This window comes from Mastigoproctus giganteus, chromosome 4, assembly GCF_048544385.1.
Source record: "Mastigoproctus giganteus isolate SK-2022 chromosome 4, ASM4854438v1, whole genome shotgun sequence".
In the NCBI taxonomy this organism is placed as follows: Eukaryota; Metazoa; Arthropoda; class Arachnida; order Uropygi; family Thelyphonidae; genus Mastigoproctus; species Mastigoproctus giganteus.
The window spans coordinates 171,734,536-171,755,909 of NC_143578.1; the positions used below are offsets into that span (position 1 = coordinate 171,734,536).

A 21,374-nucleotide genomic window follows, 5' to 3' on the forward strand; every position below is an offset into this window, starting at 1 on the left:
CATGATTAAATTCATCAAGTAAATTAAATCAATTTAGATCAATTAAATTCATGATTTTAATTGGAATTTTAAGTTTAATTTTGATACGTAAATAGTTACCACATAATTATATACGTATGTAATGCAGAATATTTTATATGTACAAATATTCGAATATTAAATATTTTGACCGGCATTTGTGCATCTTTTCACTGCCGTTTATTATTGATTAGGAAATATCCTATGGCACCGACCGCAACTTACAAATAAATATGTTACCTTATGGGAATGCGGAGCTCGCTTAGCGCGGATTCACTTAGCGCTCTGTTTTTCTGGAACGAATTATCAGTGTTAAGCGGGGGTCACCTGTATTAAATAAGCACCATGTACAGGTCCTGTATAGATGTATGCTTCTAACAGTGGGACCTAACCGTTCTTAAATTTCTTATTGCTTGATACGTAATTGAACTATTTAGAAACTATGAATAGCTAAGGTAAACTCAACAAAACATTTCCATGCTTTATACTTTCAACCTGTCTTTCATATTATCATGGAAGGTCACTGCAATAGCAGTTGAGCGGAAAATTTCCCTACCTTAATAATAATGCTGTTGTCGTCATATCTGCATTTGTCAAGGTCCTGCAAATCTCTCCCTCGTCCTGTGCTGCTCCGCCTATCTGAATACTCAAAAAATCAAATTCTTTTAACTGCATTATATGGAAATGCCATTAACGCGTGCCGGTTCACAATGACGTTGTAAGAACAGCTGTTGCAGCTCTATTGCATATGAAAGCACTATAGTAAGCACAATATAATACTTTTATGTCGGTGTTAGCAAGCGTGCGCATATCTCTAGGGGTGGCCAACGTCCTTTAGAAGGATAAATGGAAGTGTGTGTGTGTATATACAGGGTGTCCCAAAAATATTGGTTAGTTAGTTAGTTGAGTTTTATTGGCGCATCAGCAACTTAGGCTATAATGCGCCACGGGTGTCCCAAAAATATTGGTACAAACGTTTAGGGGAGGTAGGTAACATCTAAAGGAATGTGAATCGCATAGGAACCCATAACCGGAAACATCACCGTAAGTCGGTACACGGCGCTGTTCATCAGTTCGCGAGAGGGAAAATTTCTGGTTTACTCATTCAAGCAGTAGTCGCCGCACGAAGAGCATGCATCGATATACGAACTGTGAGCTGGCAGACATGCACCTAGAGTATGGATTAGCATAGGGCAATGGACGAGCCGCTCAACGAATTTATGGAGAACGTTTCCCAGACAGACGTGTACCGGACCACCGTTTGTTTGCGCGTGTGCATCAAAATTTGTGCGATTATGGGTCATTTAGAGGTAACAGGAGTAGTGCGGGTAGACCGCGTTCGACGCGAACTCCCGCCATGGAAGAAAGTGTGTTGAATGCCGTCCAGAATAATCCTACTACCAGCACACATGCCGTCGTGCCAGACAAGCTGTACACTGCAACGAGTGTCTCGTTGCAGTGTACAGCTTGTCTGGCACGACGATTCCTTACAACCTTTCATCTCCAAAGGGTTCAGTTACTGCTCCCCCAAGATCATCCTGCACGTGTGGCTTTTGGTTTCTCCAAGAAAGTGTTCAAGCCTTGTATTTTCCAGCCTATGTTTTGTTCACGGATGAGGCTTATTTCACTCGGGAAGGCTTATTCAATCAGCACAATGCTCATGTGTGGGCTCACGACAACCACACGGTGTGCGCCCCCATGCGGCACAACATCGCTTCGCAATAAATGTGTGTGCAGATATGGTCGGTGACTGCTTAGTCGGCCCATACCTGTTACCATCCCGCATGAACTCCGCTAAATATCGGATCTTTCTTGAACAAGTTCTAAAAGGGTTACTTGACGATGTTCCAGCAAATGTGAGACGCAACATTTGGTTTCGACATGACGGGGCGCCTGCCATTATGGAAGGTGTGTTCGTGACCATTTGAACAGGCGTTTTGGGCGTCAATGGATTGGCCGTGGTGGACCAGTTGCCTGGCCCCCACGCTCACCTGATTTATCGAGCCTTGATTTCTTTCTTTGGGGGGGGGCTCAAATCTATCGTGTATGAATCGCCTGTGGAGACGGAAATGGATCTCGTGGCGAGACTCGTCTGCGCTGCTGCTACTGTCAAAGAAACTCCACGTGTGTTCGACCGTGTCCGCCAATCCATGCTGCGTCGATGTCACGCATGCATCGCGTCTCATGGTGGAACCTTCGAGCATCTGTTGTAGCATCATGAAATGCCTCCATCTCGTACTGCATTGTTAATATTATGTCAAATAAATGTTTGCCACTAATTACTGTCTTGTGTCATTTCTGCTTATTGTGCCTCTGCTACTACTTTCCCGTGACGTTTCAGATTATGAGTTCCTATGCAATTCACATTCCTTTAGATGTTACCTACCTCCCCTAAAGGTTTGTACCAATATTTTTGACACCCTGTACACACACACACACACACACACACACACATGTTATCAAAAGTATGGAACGCCGCAGCCATGGCTGGGCGAGCCGGGATCGCCCGGGTCGCTGACGCTTTGGGGGTGCGTGACATTGGGGTTGTCGAAGGTTTGAGAGGGCGCATATTATTATTATTAAAATACGTTTATTAAAAAATAGCAAGGGTTTGCTTTCACCCCTTATACACAGCCAACCGGCTAGAAGGGTGTACAAAATGCAAGAATTGCAATTATATACAATATAAGAAGGGTGTACAAAAAGTAAAAATTACAATTATTTACAATATAAAAAGAGTGTACAAAAATGCACGAATACAATTATTTACAATAATTTACACAAGTGTGTATATTTACAATATTGTTTACAAATTCACTCATTGTCAAGATTATAGTTGAAGTAAGCAGTGCGCTTCTGAGATGCTCTTCACTCTGTACTGCTTGCTTTCGGAGTATTTCACAGGGTCTATTGTCAATGAATTGAAAAGGTTCACTGCGTTGTTTGGGAAGAAGTTCATCAGACAGCACAGGTTGGATAGCGTAGAATGCAACGGTAGGTAGGGACTGTCACTACTGCGTCCGGCACGTGGAGTAGAGATAAGTCCTCGAAGACTGGGGGCGTCAATCACACCGGTAAGCATCTGAGAAAGAAGAAGAATATTCCTGGATGCAATGTGAACTCTCCAGGGAGTGATATTTAAGTTGGTATATAACACAGCCCTGGAGATGGTGAAAGCATTGCGCGTGACCCTGTTCATCCATCGCATTACCCAGTACTCGACTGCGAGGAATCTATTTATGTACGACGTCGGGGCAGAAGACCAGATTGGTGATGCATACAGTGCGATAGGTTGTAGGCACCGCTGGACGTATCCACCGACTACATCGACGTGTAGTAACCCCGTCAGCTCTTGTCGAATTGCCCACATCGCTGAGAAAGTCTTAGTTTTCATAGTCGAGAAATGGTTCTGAAAAGTGAGGCCCTCATCCCAAGTCAAGCCGAGGTCGGTGTGAGACTTCACTTTCCTTATCTGCACTCCATTGTGATAGGCTGTGATGTCATTTTTTATTCTCTTTTTTGTAAAGGTAAGTTGAGCTGACTTTGATGCATTTATTTCCAGACCTATTTGCAGTAGATATGCTACAAGGCTGTCGATTAGGACGGAGACTCGCTGATTAGTCAGGTGAGTTTGTTCAGCTTCTTTAGATGTTATGTATAATTTGAGGTCGTCTGCATACGATGAGAAATCAGTATACCTTGCGAGGAAGGGTTCAAGGGCAGCGGCGAACAGTACACAGGATAGGACACCTCCCTGTGGTACTCCTCTCGTTATACTGCACTCCCGTTGGAAGGATTTATAGCTGATGATGAGTTGTCTTGGTGTAAGGATGCGGTTGATGGTTTTTAGCAGGCTTCCAGTAATGCCAAAGTATTTTTCCAGAATGTTGATGAGAGCGGGAATTGAGAGCTTATCATAAGCAGATGAAATATCCAGGAAGATGACGTCTAGCTGAGATTTACTGTTGAGAGCAGTTTGAATTTTAAATAGGGTATCCAGTAGGTTTGTATATGTAGATCTTTTGGGGATCACGGTATGCAGATGTTTCGGTCTATGAGAGAAGCATTGGTCGATCAGTGCTGATAAGATAGCTTTCTCAAACACTTTTAATAGAGAGCAACCCACTGAGATCGGTCTCAAGTCCTTAGGTTCCTTTGGGTTTCTTCTTTTGGGTATGGGTTGTACCCTGTAGTGATTCCACATTGTCGGGATTGATCCGGACTTCAATATGCGATTAAAGATTACAAGAAGGGGCTCCACAATGAAAGCACTACACACTTTAACCATGAAGAGAGGGAAGCCGTCAGGACCAGTTGTAGATTTATTAGGAAGTCTATTGATGGTATTTATAAGGTGTTGTTTTGTTAGCGTTATAGTTGAAAGGGGCTGTCTGGAATGCATGATGAAATCATTTAGGTTTGGGGTTTTTGGGTCTAATGGCAATTCGTTGAAAGTCAAAGATACCCATTCCTGAAATACCTTCTCATCGATATGGAAATCTTTGTTGCATTTGGATGTAATACGTTTCGAGTGGTTTATTCTGTTGAGTGCCAGCTGCCGGATTGCATTTCGTTTACATTTGAGGAAGGTTGCCCGCTCTTTCTTGTATATCTGGTAGTCAGCTGAGTTATGGTACTTTTTCCATATTCTGAATGCTTTTTGTTTCCTCTTGAATGCTACTTGGACTTCGGCATTGAACCATGTATTGGATCTATCAGAGAGTTTTAATTGTTTGGAAGCTCCTTGGAAGGCAATTTCAAGCAGCTTCATGAAAGGGGAAAAATGATTGAATATGACAATAAAACATTATAAATATTCTGGTTGTCTTTTTTTTTTGTGTTTACATTTGTCTTTTTAACTTTTCTATAGCAAAAATATTAACTCAATAAAAACATCTTAAATTTTTTCTAACTGGAAGAGGGCGTAGGAATGGCTCCTCGCTCGGGGGACAATACACCTCGGGTCGAGCATAATGATATTATAGTAAAATTCCGATGCTAAGGTTGTATAAAGTATTATAATAGCATATGCGTATAAAATGAATTACAGAATGCATCATCTATTTCAGGGATGGCCAACTTAATTTATGATGCGACCTACTTTTTTTCTTCAAAATGTGTCGCGATCTACCATCTCAAGAATTTCATTGCACAAGGTTAAAAAAGTTAATCAACACATATTGAAATATGTTGTTTATAAATTTTAAAATTAAATACAATTAAGAATTTTTATTTTAAATTCTTGCGTATTTAAAACTTTAATTTATGTGAAGTTTGTGACTTCATGTCATCTTCCAAGCTTTCAAAATCGGGGTTATACTGTGATAAGGCCAACCGTAAAGAATCTTCTGTATGCAAGTCCGTAAGAGTATAGTGATTCTTCGTCTTTTTTTGTTTGAAATACAAAAAGGCCGATTCACATAAATATGTGGAACCAAAACAGGAAGTTCACTGCATTTTTTTACATTTGGGTACTTTTCTCGGCAAACATATTTCCAAAAGTCCTTTTTTTGATGATCTGGCTTTTAGGAAGATATCGTTTTGCAATGTAATAATTTAATTTTCAAGTAGTATTTTCTGCAATTTGTTTCGTATCTAAGTCGACATTAAATATATTGAACAATGTCTTCAATTGTTTTAAAATCACTGAATCGGGTTTCAAAATCATTCACAACTTTCTCTATTTCAGAAACATATTTCTCACTATTAAATTTAAAAACGGGATATTTTTGCAAATGACCTTGCATATTTGCAAAATGATCGAATTTATTTTTCTTTGAAATCCTTAGTCATTGCCAAAAATTGATATTTATATGCAGAAATACTACTAATCATGTCACCCACATTTTTATTTTTTCCTTGTAATTCCAAATTCAGATCACTAAATTTACTCGTAAAATCTGCCAAAAAAAGCCAGATCACACAACCACTTCTTATCTTGTAGTTGCTCATAATCATCACCCTTTGATCACCACTTTTTTTAATGTCATTCAGCAAATTTCGAAATCTCTGTAGAAACTTACTCCGACTCATCCACCTCACATCTGTATGTAATATTAGATCTGGTTCTTTTTCATTGAGTTGCATTTTGAAAAGTCTCCTTTGAAGAGATTGTCCTCTGATGGAATTCACGATTTTGAAAGCTATGTCCAAACACTTAGTATTTAATCTTTTGCTGGCTATTTTTTTTTTTTTTTTTTTTTTTTAGTTTTGTGAGTTGTTGGCACATAGTGAACCTCCCAAAGTTCTTGCATTTTCTACTCTGATCGAAGCCCGAGGCGGGATTCGAACCTGCGACCTTTGGGGAGCCAGGCAGGCACTTTACCTGGCTAGCCTGGTCGGCCTAACACTTGTTGGTGGATGATACAGTGGTAACTCAAAAAATCTGGGAATTCATCATCATTTTGGCACAATGCGATGAATCCGTTAAGATGCCCCGTCATTGCTTTTGCTCCATCTGTTGTTACTGATACGAGCTTAAATAGTGGTAATTTAATTTTTTCTAAGGTCACTATTAGGTGGAAATCCTATTGGTGTTTACCATGGAGTGCAGTGCGTTGAAGTGGCTTTCTAAATTTCCTTTTTCGGGTATAACCACGGAAGCATTGCAAATCAAGCAACAACATTTGTGTTTTATCATTACAAAAAAGGATTCTAGTACTCACTCTTGATGAAAATGATACGTTGTATTCTTTTTCGTAGTATTCATTTTAAATTAACGTATAAGTATGTCCAGTTATTAATATTAAGTAAGCTAATAAACAAAAGAGACACCATAACATTCTCAGCAAAGTTCTGGGTGCAGAACTTCATTAGACCGGGGAGAGGTAGCCACTAAGCTTCCAGTCCAACTGTTCCTTGGTCTCTGGTCATAATGAAACAATCATGTTTCATCCATGATCACAGTTCGCGCCAAAAATATCATTGGCATCTTGCCCAAAATGGAGAAGAATGGCAATTGAAGATAGGAAACGTTGTCTCTTTTGATCAGTATTCAGACGTTTGGGGACCCATTTAGCAGAAGTTGTTGTTGTTTGTTTTTTTTTAGGAGCATTAGCAACTAAGGTCATATTGCTCCGGGGATATGCGGTGGTCATTCCCTGACCTTTCCGCATCCTCCGTATTTGGTGGTCACGGACTCGAACCGCAGTCTAATCAAGAAGCGTGTGCTACGCACTGCTGCTTCTGGCTACGGAGGCGCCCCATTTAGCAGAAAGCTTCCGCCCAAAATGTCATGAATAACACATCCAACACGTTCTCTTGGCATTCCTAGAGTTTTATCTATTCGTTTAGCAGAAATTCGTTTATCAGACCACATCATAGCGTGAACGGCATCAACATTTTCAGGCACTGTCGCGCAAACTGGTCTTACTGTACTCTGTATCCCCAGTGTCAAAAAATAAAATAAATGAATTTTGAAACCCCGCTGTCATGATAAATTGGATGGATGCTATTCTCCTAACGTCGCCATCATATCGGCATGAACTTCCTTTGGAGTTTTCCCCTGTCGAAACAGGTATTTCATAACAGTTCTGTCTTCAGTTTTGCTTAAAGACGTGGCGTTTTGGGCTGACCTCCTTTCTTCAACCGGTTAAAAAAAAAAAAAAAAATGGATATTACGTGGTATTTTTTTTTTTTTTTTTTCAGGCTGTGTTTAACATAAAAAGGTATGCTCTTTCATAGTTTGACACTCATTTATCAAAAAAAAAAAAAAAAAAATCGGAAAATGGGTAGAGCTGAGAATATTTCAGCGCCCCCTCGTTAAAGCAGAAATAAGTAAATAATTAAAGAAATAAATGAATAAAAAATGATTTTCCTTAATTATCTGTGTACACACTGAGTGGACAGAAATCATAGGATACCTACGGGTAGGCTCACCTTTCGTCCAAGTAAGGGCAGTCACACGGCGAGCCATTGAGTCCACTAGTTCACGAAAGCGTTGCACAGGTATTTCCATTCATTCTTGCTGAACCACTGTCCATAATTCAGTCGCATTCCTGGGAGCTCCAACGGACCTTTCCACAGCATCCCAAAGATGCTGCACAGGGTTCATATCCGGTGAACGGGGAGGCCATTCCATGGTGGTAAAATCTTCGGAATGCTCTTCGAACCGTATTCTAGTCAACACGGCTCTGAGAGGAGGTGCATTGTCCTGCTGGAAGAGTCCATTTTGCCCTGTGGGTGCACGATGACCATGAAGGGATGCAGATGGTCTGCAAAAATGGACACATAACTTGGACCGTTCAGAGATGCGTCTAGACGTACCAGAGGTCCCAACGTGTGCCAGTTGAACATGCCCCAGGCCATTACCGACCGTCCATCTGTCTGAACAATTCCTTGTTGACATGACGGGTGCATAGCTTCGTACGGTTTCCGCCAGATATAAACCCTCCCTTCCGCTGGAAATAACTGTGGGGGACTCTACGCTTCCAGTTGAGGCGTAGAGTCCTGTGTCGTGGTATTAGCGATTTGACTCTGGTGAGTTTGCGGCTCGCATAACCTATTGATCGCCTGATGGTCTCGGTAGTGATGTTTCTGGCACCTCCCGTTGAAGTCGGCTGTGATTTGTGCCACTTTCGCTCTCCAGTTGGCCGAAATAATGCAGCACAGACGTCGACGGCCACGTTCATCCCCCACCTTTCTCCGCCCACTGCCCACGATGAGATGTTATTCCGGAAATGGCGTATTCTCAATACACTCTTGATACTGTCGAATGTGAATAGTACAATTTCTGTACCACCTCCACGATAGGCTGACCCATGCGTTGGGCACCTACTATCATCCCTCTTTCAAAGTCGGTTCAGAGTATTTTCTGGTTAACTTACGACGTTTATCCATACCGACATCGAATTACTGTCCACGTGAATGCAGTGTATACCTGCCAAGCGGTGGGTTCGTCCACTAGCGAGAGGGATGACAGCGACCCGTTGCCCAGGAACCAGGTATTCCATGAATTCTGTCCTTTCAGTGTACTTTCACTACTTTAGTTATTTTCCTTTGAAATTTTCTGTAAATAAAATAAATTCATTAAAAAAATAAATTTGGTACTCACTTTATATTGCAGTCTTGTAATTTGTATTTAACTTGCATGGTAAAAGCATCTTTAAGTCAAAAAAGGGTTAAAAATAAAAAAAAATGAAAATTGCTCATCTCTCAACCCTCTGCTTCAAGAATTCAGAAAATTATTCAACGCTCTGTGCGCCAAATTACTAAATTTTCTCAAGAATGTGTATTCAGTTAAGAGGATTTCATTAATCTCAGATTAATTTTAATTGGTTTTAGCAATTGCACCGATATTTCCCAACGGAAATGCCTCTGAAATGGAGTGTCACACGAAGGAAGAAACGTTCAGCAAAGATGCGGCTGCCATATCTGTCACGTAAGTTGTTAAAATATTTTGTGTGCATGCCTATGAGTGTGTGTTTGTGACAGAGAGAATTTGTGCAGGGGCAACCAAGGCCATGAGGCCTTAAATATGAGCTTATTTAATTGTGTCTGGCGGATTTGTAAATGTATGTAAATTTTACGATTTGACTATTTTAAGTGATGAAAAACCGGACTCTTTGACCAAAGAAAGACTAAATCGACTCGCTGGGGCAAAATTTAACAAACATTTCTCCGTCGAAACGGGACAAAATTCGAACGCAGGCCTTTCCATGTGTTGTGGAGGGATAACGATTATTTATTTAACACATTACGTGTGATAAACCCAGTCACAATGTGCACATCTTGTAACATCTCTCTCTCTATTATCATTAAAATTATTAATAGTCCATTTTAAAAATACACATTTCTAGATAAAATTAAACAACTTTACTTAAAATACAAATATAAATTATGTAATAATTATTATATATTTAATTTATTAGCTATATTTTAGCTATAATACAATAGCTATTTTGACAGTCAAAGTAGCTAGGTTGTGATTAACGATGATTTTCTCTTTATAAAATCATGCTTTTTCCTTCAGAATTTCAAACAAATGATCCACTCTTGTTCAGTGCTTCCATGATTTTTTCCTACCACTGGTCACATTGATCGGCCTGTAATTACCCACTTCACTCTCAGAACCGCCTTCATTCATAGGCAATGCACTGGCACTTCACCAATCCAAGGAACTCTCCAGGAGCCTACTCACCTATCGGTTGTAAAGTTTTTATAATAAATCCCATCCTTCCTAAATACAGTACATGCCATAGGGAAACTCGTCATTCTCCATTTCCGGGTCATACCAAGTTTCCGTTAGCCCGATTTTGTCTGTTCTTACCAGTAGTTCGAATTCACTCGTTTTATTGACGACACTTCTAGTATTACTGTATACGGCTAAGGTTGTATAGTTTAATACTGGTTAATTACTGGTACCAAGTGCATAGCGGTAATTAAATTAAATTAAATTACTGTATTAGGGTTACCCGTAAATGAAATTACATTAACCCGTATTCGTGTTTGTAAATTGCTTGTGTTCTCTGGTTGATTTGCCTGTTTTGCTGGACGAAAAACCTCAGTTTCTGAGGGAAAAAACCTTGCTATCTACGCCTGAGACCGACTAACTCAGCCACGGAGTGAAAAAAGCCCACTAAAGTTCCTCCCGTCATCGACGGGATTCGAACCCGGGCCTTTTCCACCCGGTGTGGGGAGGACGGTGGCGGTACCACTGTGCTACCCACGCAGACAGTGCATAGCGGTAGTTGGTTTTGTCCGCTTACTACTATTATTATTGTTACTATTGGTCGAGGATAGTCGCTCTGACTATCCGCAGTCGTTCAGAATCGCTGCTTTCTGGAGTGGCATGTAAGTGTTCTCTGTGAGGCCAATTGTTGCTAGGTTCTTATGGAAGCTCTCTGGCACTATGACGGTGGTTGACACGGTGATCGGGATGGTCATTGCTTGTTCCCTATTTCTTTGACTAACTGTCTTAGGTCTGAGTACGTCTGATCTTTTTCTCGTATATTTTCTGGAGGCTGCTGGTGTTGGACACCCTTATGTCGATCAGGTATATAGCCATTTTCTTCTTGTTAGTGAGAGTTATGTCGTCCGTTGTGAGGGACCTTCTTGTTCATTATTAGGGCGCGGTCTCAGTATAGTTTGTGACTAGAGGTCTCTAGTACGGCCTTATTATTATTATTGCTGCTCTTATATTATTTCTCCCTGATTGGGGGTTCCACCTCGTGACAGGTATTGCTACCAAGTACACAGGGTGGTTGTTGTTATGTCTGGTGTTACTGTTGGTCGAAGAAGTCTCTGACTATCCTACAGGTGTTCAGGATTGCTACTGTTTGGAGTTCCTTGTAGGTATTCGCTGGGGAATCTATTGCTACTAGGCTGTTATGTAGGGTCTTTGGCACCATACCTGTGGTTGACACGATGATCGGGATGGTCGTTACTTGTTCCATATGCCACATCTCTTTGATCTGCTGTCTTAGGTTCGTGTACTTCCAGATTTTTTCCCCATGGGTTTTCTGCAGGTTGCCAGTGTTGGGTACTGATATGTCAATCAGATAGGTAGCCTTTTCCTTCTTGTCCACAAAGGTTATGTCCGATTTGTTGTGCAGGATTGTCCTATCTGTTATTATTATTATTATTACTACTTGCCATTGTATAAAATAATAATCAAATCTAGGTGGCAGTCTCCTCTACTGGGAGACCTGACCTGTCCGGACCTGATTATAATCAGGTCAGGTGTTCTGGTGGCAGAAAGATTATTTTGGCGACCATTTCCATATCCTAGAAATCTCCGCAAGGTTTTGTGAAAAAATCCTTCCCTTGCTCTTCAGCCAGCTTCTGGCGCCCCTGTAAGAATGGCGCCCTGGGCGACTGCCCTGCTAGCCGTGTTTTGAACTGGCACCGATTGTAATACGATGTTATAGTCACAAAATTATATTATCCCATCAATACTTTCATTTTTTGTTAGACTTCGGCAGTTTTGAAGGTAGCACTTTGTTGTTGTATGGTTTTAAGTGAATTCATATTCTGTAATTACTATGCATGAAGGAGATGGGGGGGGACAATAATTTTTAATGTAAGGCGGTTTTTTAATTTCGAATTCATTTCTTAGAATTTCTGCAGTCTTCATTATTAGTTATCTGTTATGGTATTCTCGGTTATATTCAACAAAAATGAGCTGTCATTAAGATATTGAATTTCAAGTTTTTCCTAATGTGAATTCTGAATGTGCCATTAAAATAGCCGACGATGTTTTTTTTCCTGTAATTACCAGCTTCATGCTAGAAATGAAGACCTTAGATGTTACTGATTTCGACGTATACTTCGGGTGCAGGTATATTAAATTTAAATGTACGAATTTTGAGTTATTTTCGCTGAAAACTTGGATAATGACAGGTGGTGAGTTTGCTTTACAGTAGGATGCTTTATTATAACACTTAAGACTCCTTGCTTGCATGCCGTAATCGGTATTGTTGTAGGTCATCCCTGACACATCTCTTTTGAAATAATAAAGCTTTATTTATATAATGCGTTCGTCTTATAGAAGCATTGGCTTGCAAGGGAAGTTGTAAAGGAGGGACGTCTGTCGCGATGGTTAAGTTTAAACAGGATCTGATTGCGATATCAATAAGGGGAAAAGACCAGTGGCCTGTTTCATGTTATCAGACGTATCGTTTTCGTTAGTTCTACTTCAGTATCTGTTTTTTCAAAGGGGTCCATAACAGATGCCCTCGTGGGTAGCACAGTTGGTAAGATCACCCTCCTCCTCACACCGAGTGGAAAAGACTCGAGTTCAAATCCCGTCGATGACGGAAGGAATTTTTATGTCCTTTTTTTCACAACGTGGCTGAGTTAGTTGGTCTCAGGCCAGGATAGCATGGTTTTTCCTCCCGGAAACTCTATTTTTTTCCCTCCATTAAACAGAAAATCTACCTTAGAACATACGCAATTTACAGACAATATACACGGAACAATATGACCTTAGTCGCTGATGCTCTTAACACCCTACTACAACTAAAACAGCTGATTGAAGTTCTCACTGCCTGACAATCTGAGCAAATATGAAAACTAAATTTTTGGTGGAACTTCTGTTAGCATTTCACCACACGTTTCCCTGAACATTCAAGAGGTGTAGTCAATGAATTGGGCCTCATCAATGTCAGATGAAGAACTAAAGCAATACCTGAAAGGTCAAAGAGTTATTAATATAAGACGAATTATGACAAAGCAGGACGGTATACTACTTCTCATTTGGAACATAATCGTTGCTTTTGACAATCTCAAGCTACCGATCATGATCAAAGCAGATTGTCTTAACTTCTGTTAAAGACTACATTCCAAATCTCCCTTACGTTACGACAAATATCAGAGGTTTGGGCACTCACAGTCAGTCTGCAGAGGAGCAGCTGCCTGTGTCACATGTGGATCCACGATGCCCGCTGATACCATCTGCACAGCCACAACACCCAATTGTCCTAACTGCAAAGAAACACATCCGGCGTATTCTAAGGAGTGTCTTCTTTGGGAATGTGAAAAAAATAATAATAAATAAGATACAGCGATACAAAACTGGTCACTTGTGTGACCTAATAAAAGACCAAAGAATCTTTACCACCCCCGAACAATAACAAGTCAACTTATTCCCAAGTAACCAGAAGACAAATATCAATTGTATCCAAACGGAGGTAACCATACCACCAAGCGAATCACTAGCTCAGTGGGAAAGTTCAGTATTGGTTGTACCGATAAACCAAACTACAAGCAAACAAAGTAAAGCTGTAAATACGCAGAATAATGTATATCCCGATGTCGTTCTACAGCAGAATACTACACTATCTAGTCATGATGCAAACCAAACAGATTGCATGAATTAGAAGATTCACACCAAGATTATCAGATTTTAGAACTATTCACTGACGAGGAGATGGATACAAAAAAACCATGGTGTCCAAAGGAGGGGAAGGGATAAATTGAGAATTGAGTGATATAAGATTTCAGCCCGTCGAAAACTAATCGAGGGTTTTGCTAAATCCAAATAACGCTTACCTTCTTGCAGTGGAACTGTAGATGCTATCGTAGTAATTTGACTGATATCCGAGATCTCCTCTCATAATATGACCCTACCGCCTTCTGCCTACGGAAAAAAGTTCCAAATGTAAGTTTTTCACTCTGTAACTACATAATACATCGGCATTACAAAATGTGCTACATGTGAGACGTTGCGGACAAACTGGAACGGGACATGATACAGCCAAGAGGATAATTTTGTGTGTTTGGTGCAAGAGTGTGAGGAAATTAGGCGTAAAATCAGCAATCTGGTGGGCGTTTTTGAGAGCTTTAAGAATAGGGTGGATGCCCTTAAATGAATTAAAAATGTGGGCCCCCCCCATCAAGCTCTCTCAGCTGCCCAACTCAATGCCAGAGCCCTCACTTGTGCTTCACGCAACACAACGGCAATCCCCAATGTAGAATGCGCTGGTCCCACAGGAAGTATATTGTGCAGAAAGAAAGAATAGGAATATGGTATATCTGCCATGGACAGAAGTAGGGCAGACATCTTTTAATGGCAGGAAAGGTGACGTTGACACTAATCATACTAAGCGTAGAAATCTGAAGACAACAAGTGCAGGTCAGTGTTGAGTAAAAGTCGCGAGTTAGGATTAAATTTGAAAGCGTCTGCAATTCTGGCCGATAAGAGGGAGTACACAGTAAGCGACTTGTCAATCAGTTCAACCCTGAAGAAACTATACAAGGCTCATGAGGTAGCATTAAAATCAGCATAGCCTGTTCTTATTAAATGTATCCCATCCCTGTTTTTACAGGGATGGGATACACTTAAATAGAAGAGATGCAAGAATATTCGGTCATGCTATCAAGGTGGGTCAGAAAACTGATAGCTTGAGGAAGGGGAGGAACAGACTCGTAGATTGACTAGACCCGCAGGCAGAGGCTGAAGTGATTCTTGCACTGCTTCTATTGAAACATGCACAGCCTGGAAAGCAAGTTGTCCGGGATTTCAATCCCCGCTGTGGATCATCATAGAAATGGGCTGTGTTCGGGTAACGAAGAGTAAGAACAGGTGCATGTACAGTAATGCCAGGTGCACAGTAAATAAATTTGAAGTACCGATTAAGTCATCAAATGCAGGCATTGTGGGGATATAGAAGACGTTGTGTCACCCAGATATAAGGGATGCAAAATTTTAATATGGGGAGTACAATATGTACAAAAAAGGGTCACTCACGAGCTGGATTTAGGGAATAATTTCGACATTGTTTATTTAGATTTCAGCAAAGCTTTTGACTCAGTCCCACATTAGCGGTTGCTTTATAAGCTGGAACAGGTTGGAATCACTGGGAAAATCCTTCGATGGATAGGAGGATGGCTTCAGGGCAGGAGGCAGAGGGTTGTGATAAATGGTTATTCCTCAGATTGGGTTGATGTAAGAAGTGGGGTTCCCCAAGGATCAGTATTAGGACCACTGTTGTTTTTAATTTTCATAAACGACATTGATGAAGGGATAGAGGGCGTGATGTCTAAATTTGCAGATGATGTTAAAATTGGTAGAGTAGTTAATGATCACTGTCAAGCTGAGCTGGGCCGACCGGGCTAGCCGAGTGGGTAAAGTACCTGCCCGGCAACCCAAAGGTCGCGGGTTCGATTCCCGCCTCGGGCTTGGATCAAAGTACTCCAAAAACCTTGGGAGGTGCAATATGACCACAGAAGCCGATGCGCCAACAACTACCAAATCAAAAAAAAAAAAAAAAAAAAAATCAAGCTGAGCTTCTTCAGAGAGACCTAGATAGACTTCAGGAATGGTCAGAAAAATGGCAGCTGTGCTTTAATCCAACAAAGTGTAAGGTATTACACCTGGGAAACAGTAATCCCAAAAAAACATATTCACTTGGTGGAGTTCAATAAACCCAGTACTGGAGGAAAGGGACTTGGGTGTTACGATACGGTCAGACATGAAATTCTCTGAGCATTGTAAATAGGTTGCAAGGAAGGCCCATGGTGTCCTATCGATGATCTATCGAACTTTTGCAAGTAGAGATAGGGACGTGATAATCCCATTATATAAGGCTTATGTTAGACCACACTTGGAATACTGTGTTCAAGTATGGAGACCGCACCTAAAGAAAGACATCGAGCTTCTTGAAAGGGTGCAAAGAAGGGTAACTCGCCTGGTGAGATCGGCAAAAGGGCGTCCTTATGAAGAAAGACTTCGAATATGTGGGTTGCAGAGTTTGGAAACTAGACACCTTAGAGGAGATTTGATTGAGGTGTTTAAGGCTCTGAGAGGCATCAGTAAAATGAATGAGGACAAAATTTTCAAGATTATAAATGATGCTAGAACTAGGGGACATAAATTCAAGTTACGGGGGGAAATGTTTAGATTGGACTGCAGGAAGTTTTATTTTAGCCAGCGAGTTATAAATTACTGGAATAAGTTGCCTTCATGGGTGGTAGAGGCCGACAGTTTGGGGAAATTCAAAGGTCATCTGGATAGTACTTTCGGATAAGGGAAGCGCATAGATTGATAGGTTTAATTTCCTTTATTTTTTTTTATTAATTATTATTATTTAGTTATTTATTTTATTTTATTTATTTTTTGTTTTTATCATTGTTTTGTTCGGATTTTTTTTTTTTTTTTGGCTGGTGCAGCATAAGCCATAGGCTTTCTTGCACCATGCGGCCGTTACTAATACTAAAAAGGAGAGACAGGACAGGAGGGGAATGCAGTTATGTTCTTAGTTAAGAAGCATATTAAATCTAAGGCAGTGCATTCAGTTGACATTGGTGGCCAATGCAATGTTGAGTCAGTTTTGTGTGTATTAAGCATTCGGAAAACAAATGAGACGAGTGTGTCATAAGCCTAATGACTCTAATAATAAAACAAACAACTATATAGAGAAATAGTGGGTCACTACATGTTTAACTTTCCAGATATTGATTGGAGCTTGTGGGTTGGTCACTTGCCCACCAACAAGACTTAGTATTAGAAGAAGAAGAATTCTTTATTATATACAGAAAGCACATTGCTGTATACAACTCCCTTCACGGCTACAAGCCAGAGGTTTGCATTATTAGCATTAGTAGAGGCATATGATGCAAGAAAGCAAGCTTATACAGCATCAGCCAAAAAAAAAAAAAAACCTTCCCATTTTGTGGATTTATTGGATGATTGGACTTATTGGACTTTTGTGGATTTATTGGATGATTATTTTCTACAGCAGCGTGTTCGAGAGCCAACCAGAGAGTGTAATACTCGTCATCTGATTATCAGCAGCGATTCTTCATGCATTAAGAATCTGTAGGTTAAAGGCCCTCTGTGGGCAGTAATCACAGTGTACTAATGTAGAATTCAATTAAAGACATAATTGCGTCAAGGGCAAAGGGAAACGCTTTTGCTTTCGTAAGGGTGACTACAGTGGTCTCAGAAAATTTTTAAATTATATTCAGTGGGACCAACTGATGATGTTACAACAACAAATTTTAAATGGGAAGTCTTCAGGAACTTCATCAAGGAGGCTATAGGTTTTCATACCAACTAAGAAATACCGTTCCCAGGCTTAGACCTAAATTGATGTCAGATGAACTGATGAGACTCGTGGCAGAGAAGGAAAATGTATGGGATGCACATAAATTACCAAGTAGTCTGTAATTAAGTCACAGGAGATTAGGCAAGCTAAGGCAGATAACGAGAAGTCTCCGGCAAAGAATACAAAGGAAAACAGCAAAGGTTTCTTTACTTAGTAAACACTAGAAGTAAGGGGGATGATTCACATTTGTTCACTTGATATTTATGGTTTTACTGTTGATGATCCTGCTCAGGTTGCTGATAAACTGAATAAGTATTCTACATCTACATTCCCGCATGAGAAATACTTTGAGGTGAATGCCAGAAGTTCATCAAAATATAACAGGGAGCTAAATAATTTTGTAATAACTGAGAGGAAAGTGGAAGAAAATTGTTGAAGCTTAACATAAAAAAAATGGTGCCTGGGGTGGATGAAATCTATCTAATTATATTAAGGGAGGTAAGCAAACCCTTAGCATAATTATAAGAGCATCTTTGGAATCAGAGTCCTGTGGATTGGAGGTGTGCAACAGTATCCGATTGACAAAGCGAGATCAAAAGTGACATCAGTAATTATAGACCTGTTAACTTCTATCCAAGGAAAGTAAGTCTCTGGTTAAAGAAGTAATGCAGGACCATCTCGACATGAAGGTAATTATACTGCAGTGACAGCATGTATTTGTTAAGGGACGATCTTATTTGGTACTATGATGCAGTAACAGAAGAACTGAATGCAAAAAAAAATAATTTTGATATTATATATACTTAGATTGCAGGAAAGCTTTTGATGCTGTTGCGCATGGAAGACTGCTGTACAAATTGGAGCAGTATGGCATTAAGGGCAACTTTCTAGAATGGATAAAGGGATGGTTGGGCGGAAAAAGACAGAGAATGTTATTAATGGCACTGCTCCTCTTGGGCTAATGTTATTAGTGAAATCGCCCAAGGTTTAGAGCTCGGACCGTTGTAGTTTTCATTATTTATTAAGGATATTGACGAACGTATATAGGCTTGATGTCAAAATTTGTAGGTGATGCAAAGGTTGGCATGATATTTGACGAGAGTAATAAGGATGTGCTCCGTAACAAGGACTAGAAAATTTGGACAGATGGGCTGAGAAATGGCAGTTGAAGTTTAACGTTGACAAATGCAAGGTGATATGGGTATCAGTAATAACAGATTAACGGACCAACTGTGTGGTACTAAACTGAGGGTAGTGGAAAATGCAACAGACCTGGGGGTAATTGTGCGGTCAGATATGAAATTCTCTGAGAAGTGCAGATGAGCTGCTAGGACAGCTCGAGGTTTTGTTAATAATATACAGATATTTTTCAAGCAGTGATATGGGAGTAATATTATTTTGTACAAGGCAATGGTTAGACTGCATCTATTGTACTGTCTGCGCGTGTACCACAGTGGTATTGTCACCGTCCACCCCAGGTGGAAAAGACTCGAATCCCGTCGATGACGCGAGGAACTTTAGTGGGCTTTTTCACTCCGTGGCTGAGTTAGTCGGTCTCAGGCGTAGATAGCAAGGTTTTCCTCCAGAAACCGGAGTTTTTTCGTCCAGAAAAAACAGATTAAATCGACAAAAGAACACACGCAATTTACAGACATAATACATATGCGGGGATAAGTAAGAAATTATGGGTGGCCCTAATATAATAATTTTTCTTGAATTTGCATTTTGTACTGCATGCAAGTCTGGACACCTCATTTTAGGAAAGATGTAGATTTCTGGACGGGTGCAGAGAAGGGCAACGAGAGTGACGAAGGGAACGAAAGTCGCCAAGAAAGGCTTCAGTTCTGCAAATTTCAGTCTGCAGGTTAGGCACCTCCGAAGTTATTTGGTTGGGATGTTTAAGGCTTTGATTGGATTGAGAAAATTAAATTTTGATTGGATTCTTCCTCTTGCTTAGACTACACGCGATGGTGCATAAATTCAAAGTGAGGGGGGGAAAAACTATTGGAGGGGATCGACAGGTTATGTGTTTTTTTTGTTTTTGGCCAAAAACAATATGCTGTATTAGCTTGCTTTCTTGCATCATTTTCATTACTAATACTAAATCCACCCAAACAGTTTTTCTACATTATAATAATGGTTTTTTTTTCTGTTATTTTGCTTGCCCCCCCCCCCAATATACCACTTGGCCTTACTAATCTGATTTTAAAACTGTAACATTTTCATGAACTTTCCGGATGGATGGATAGAAGCCGGAGTGCTGAGCTCTTATTGTGATATTCAGTGCTATTATAATTCTTTAAAACTAATTATACCAACTGCTAAAGGTTATCTGAGATTGCTAACTTATACTCAAATTTCAAGTTAATGCTTTTTACAGTTGTGCAATGAGTTGAAAAACCCGCAATAATTTAAAACGCAAATGAAGAAATGAATTAAGAAATAATTTTCAAAAATTCAAAGAAGCTTTTTCGTGTGGGTATCTGATTTACCCTGCTAATATTTTTGACTTCCATAATTTCCATGAAAATCTAATTTCAACTACTCTAATTCTTATTATCTATGGAACGGTAGAACTTATATTTAGTCCAAACGTTGTGTCGACTTTCAACAGAGATCTTTCTGTTTCTGTGTTTCTGTTCGTGTAAGGAGAATATGTTGCACTATCTCAAAGAATTTTGCGTGTTCTGCTCCCCTTATCTATGCGAGATGGCCAGGATGTTCCATATATATGGCTAAGTAGGCAATCGCCTGGGCACCAAAAATCTCAACCCGCATCTGCTCTTGGTATTTGGGGAGGTGGGGGTAGGAAAGACTGGCACCTACGATGCTAGTTGTGACAACTAGTCTGTAGCCGCCCCTAGAGAAGGTATTTTCAGAGAAAAAGGATAGCCCTCGTGGATAGCACAGCTGGTAAAATAGCTGTCTTCCCCATGCGGAGTGGAAAAGACCTGAGTTCGATGACGAGAGAAATTTTTATGGACCTTTTTCGTAACGTGGATGAGTTAGTCGGTCTCAGGCGATGGTAGCATGGTTTTTTCTCCCGGAAACTCGGATTTTTTCGTCCAGCAAAGAAAAAATCGACCGCAGAACACACGCACAGACAATACGGCCTTAGTCGATGGTTCTCCTAAAACTCAATAACACCACCACAAAAAAAAATAATAATAATAAATAATAATAAAAATAAATAAATAAAATCAAATAATTAAATAGACACTCGGGGGAAAAAAAATTAAAAATCGCATGATACGGAAGATCTCCGTGTCTGGCTAATCTGCCGGCCCAGGTGAACAATTGTGAATGTCCATCAGTCGCGAGTCTTTCATCCTATTTACTTGCTCAATATTCATGTCATATTGTAATATAATATATTACATAATACATGTCATATGTAATATACAGTGATGGCGGTATTGCTTAAAATAAATAAAATAAAAAAATCATCGAACATCAATTTTTGTATTAGAGATACAATTTCACTTGGATTTATCAAAGTTCAACAAATATCAGAATTGTAATCACCACTGAGTACGTGAGAAGGAGGGATGATATATATGCCGATGAACACTGGATGATATTTAGAGTGCCGCGAAAGGAAAAAGATTTGAAGCCACCACTCTGTGGGGGGGAACAAAATTATTCGGAGTCGCTGGACCTAAAACGTGCCAGTCCACCTTGCTCACGGCCCTACCCCGCTCGGCCCACCACACGAACACAATTTAAATCGCCCAAATTCTTTATCAATTAAATCCTTTATCGCTCAAATCCACACTCATTCGACCGCCCTTTGTCATGTGATTGATTCACATGATAGTTTCTCGATAACACGATTTATAAACTTTATCTTCGTTCACGATAAGGAAACAA

General features: G+C 40.1%; 1 protein-coding gene across 13 annotated transcripts in view; it reads left to right on the plus strand.

Annotated features, from left to right (window-relative positions):
• Positions 1 to 21,374, plus strand: part of LOC150087201 (bromodomain-containing protein 2-like) — a 736,023-nt gene that overhangs the window by 582,037 nt on the left and 132,612 nt on the right. For all 13 annotated transcript variants that reach the window (XM_090373020.1, XM_090373014.1, XM_090373018.1 and 10 more), the window contains one exon: positions 9,301 to 9,397. In XM_090373020.1, coding sequence (XP_090229146.1) covers positions 9,301 to 9,397 — 97 coding nt within the window. The remainder of the gene's footprint in view (positions 1 to 9,300; positions 9,398 to 21,374) is intronic.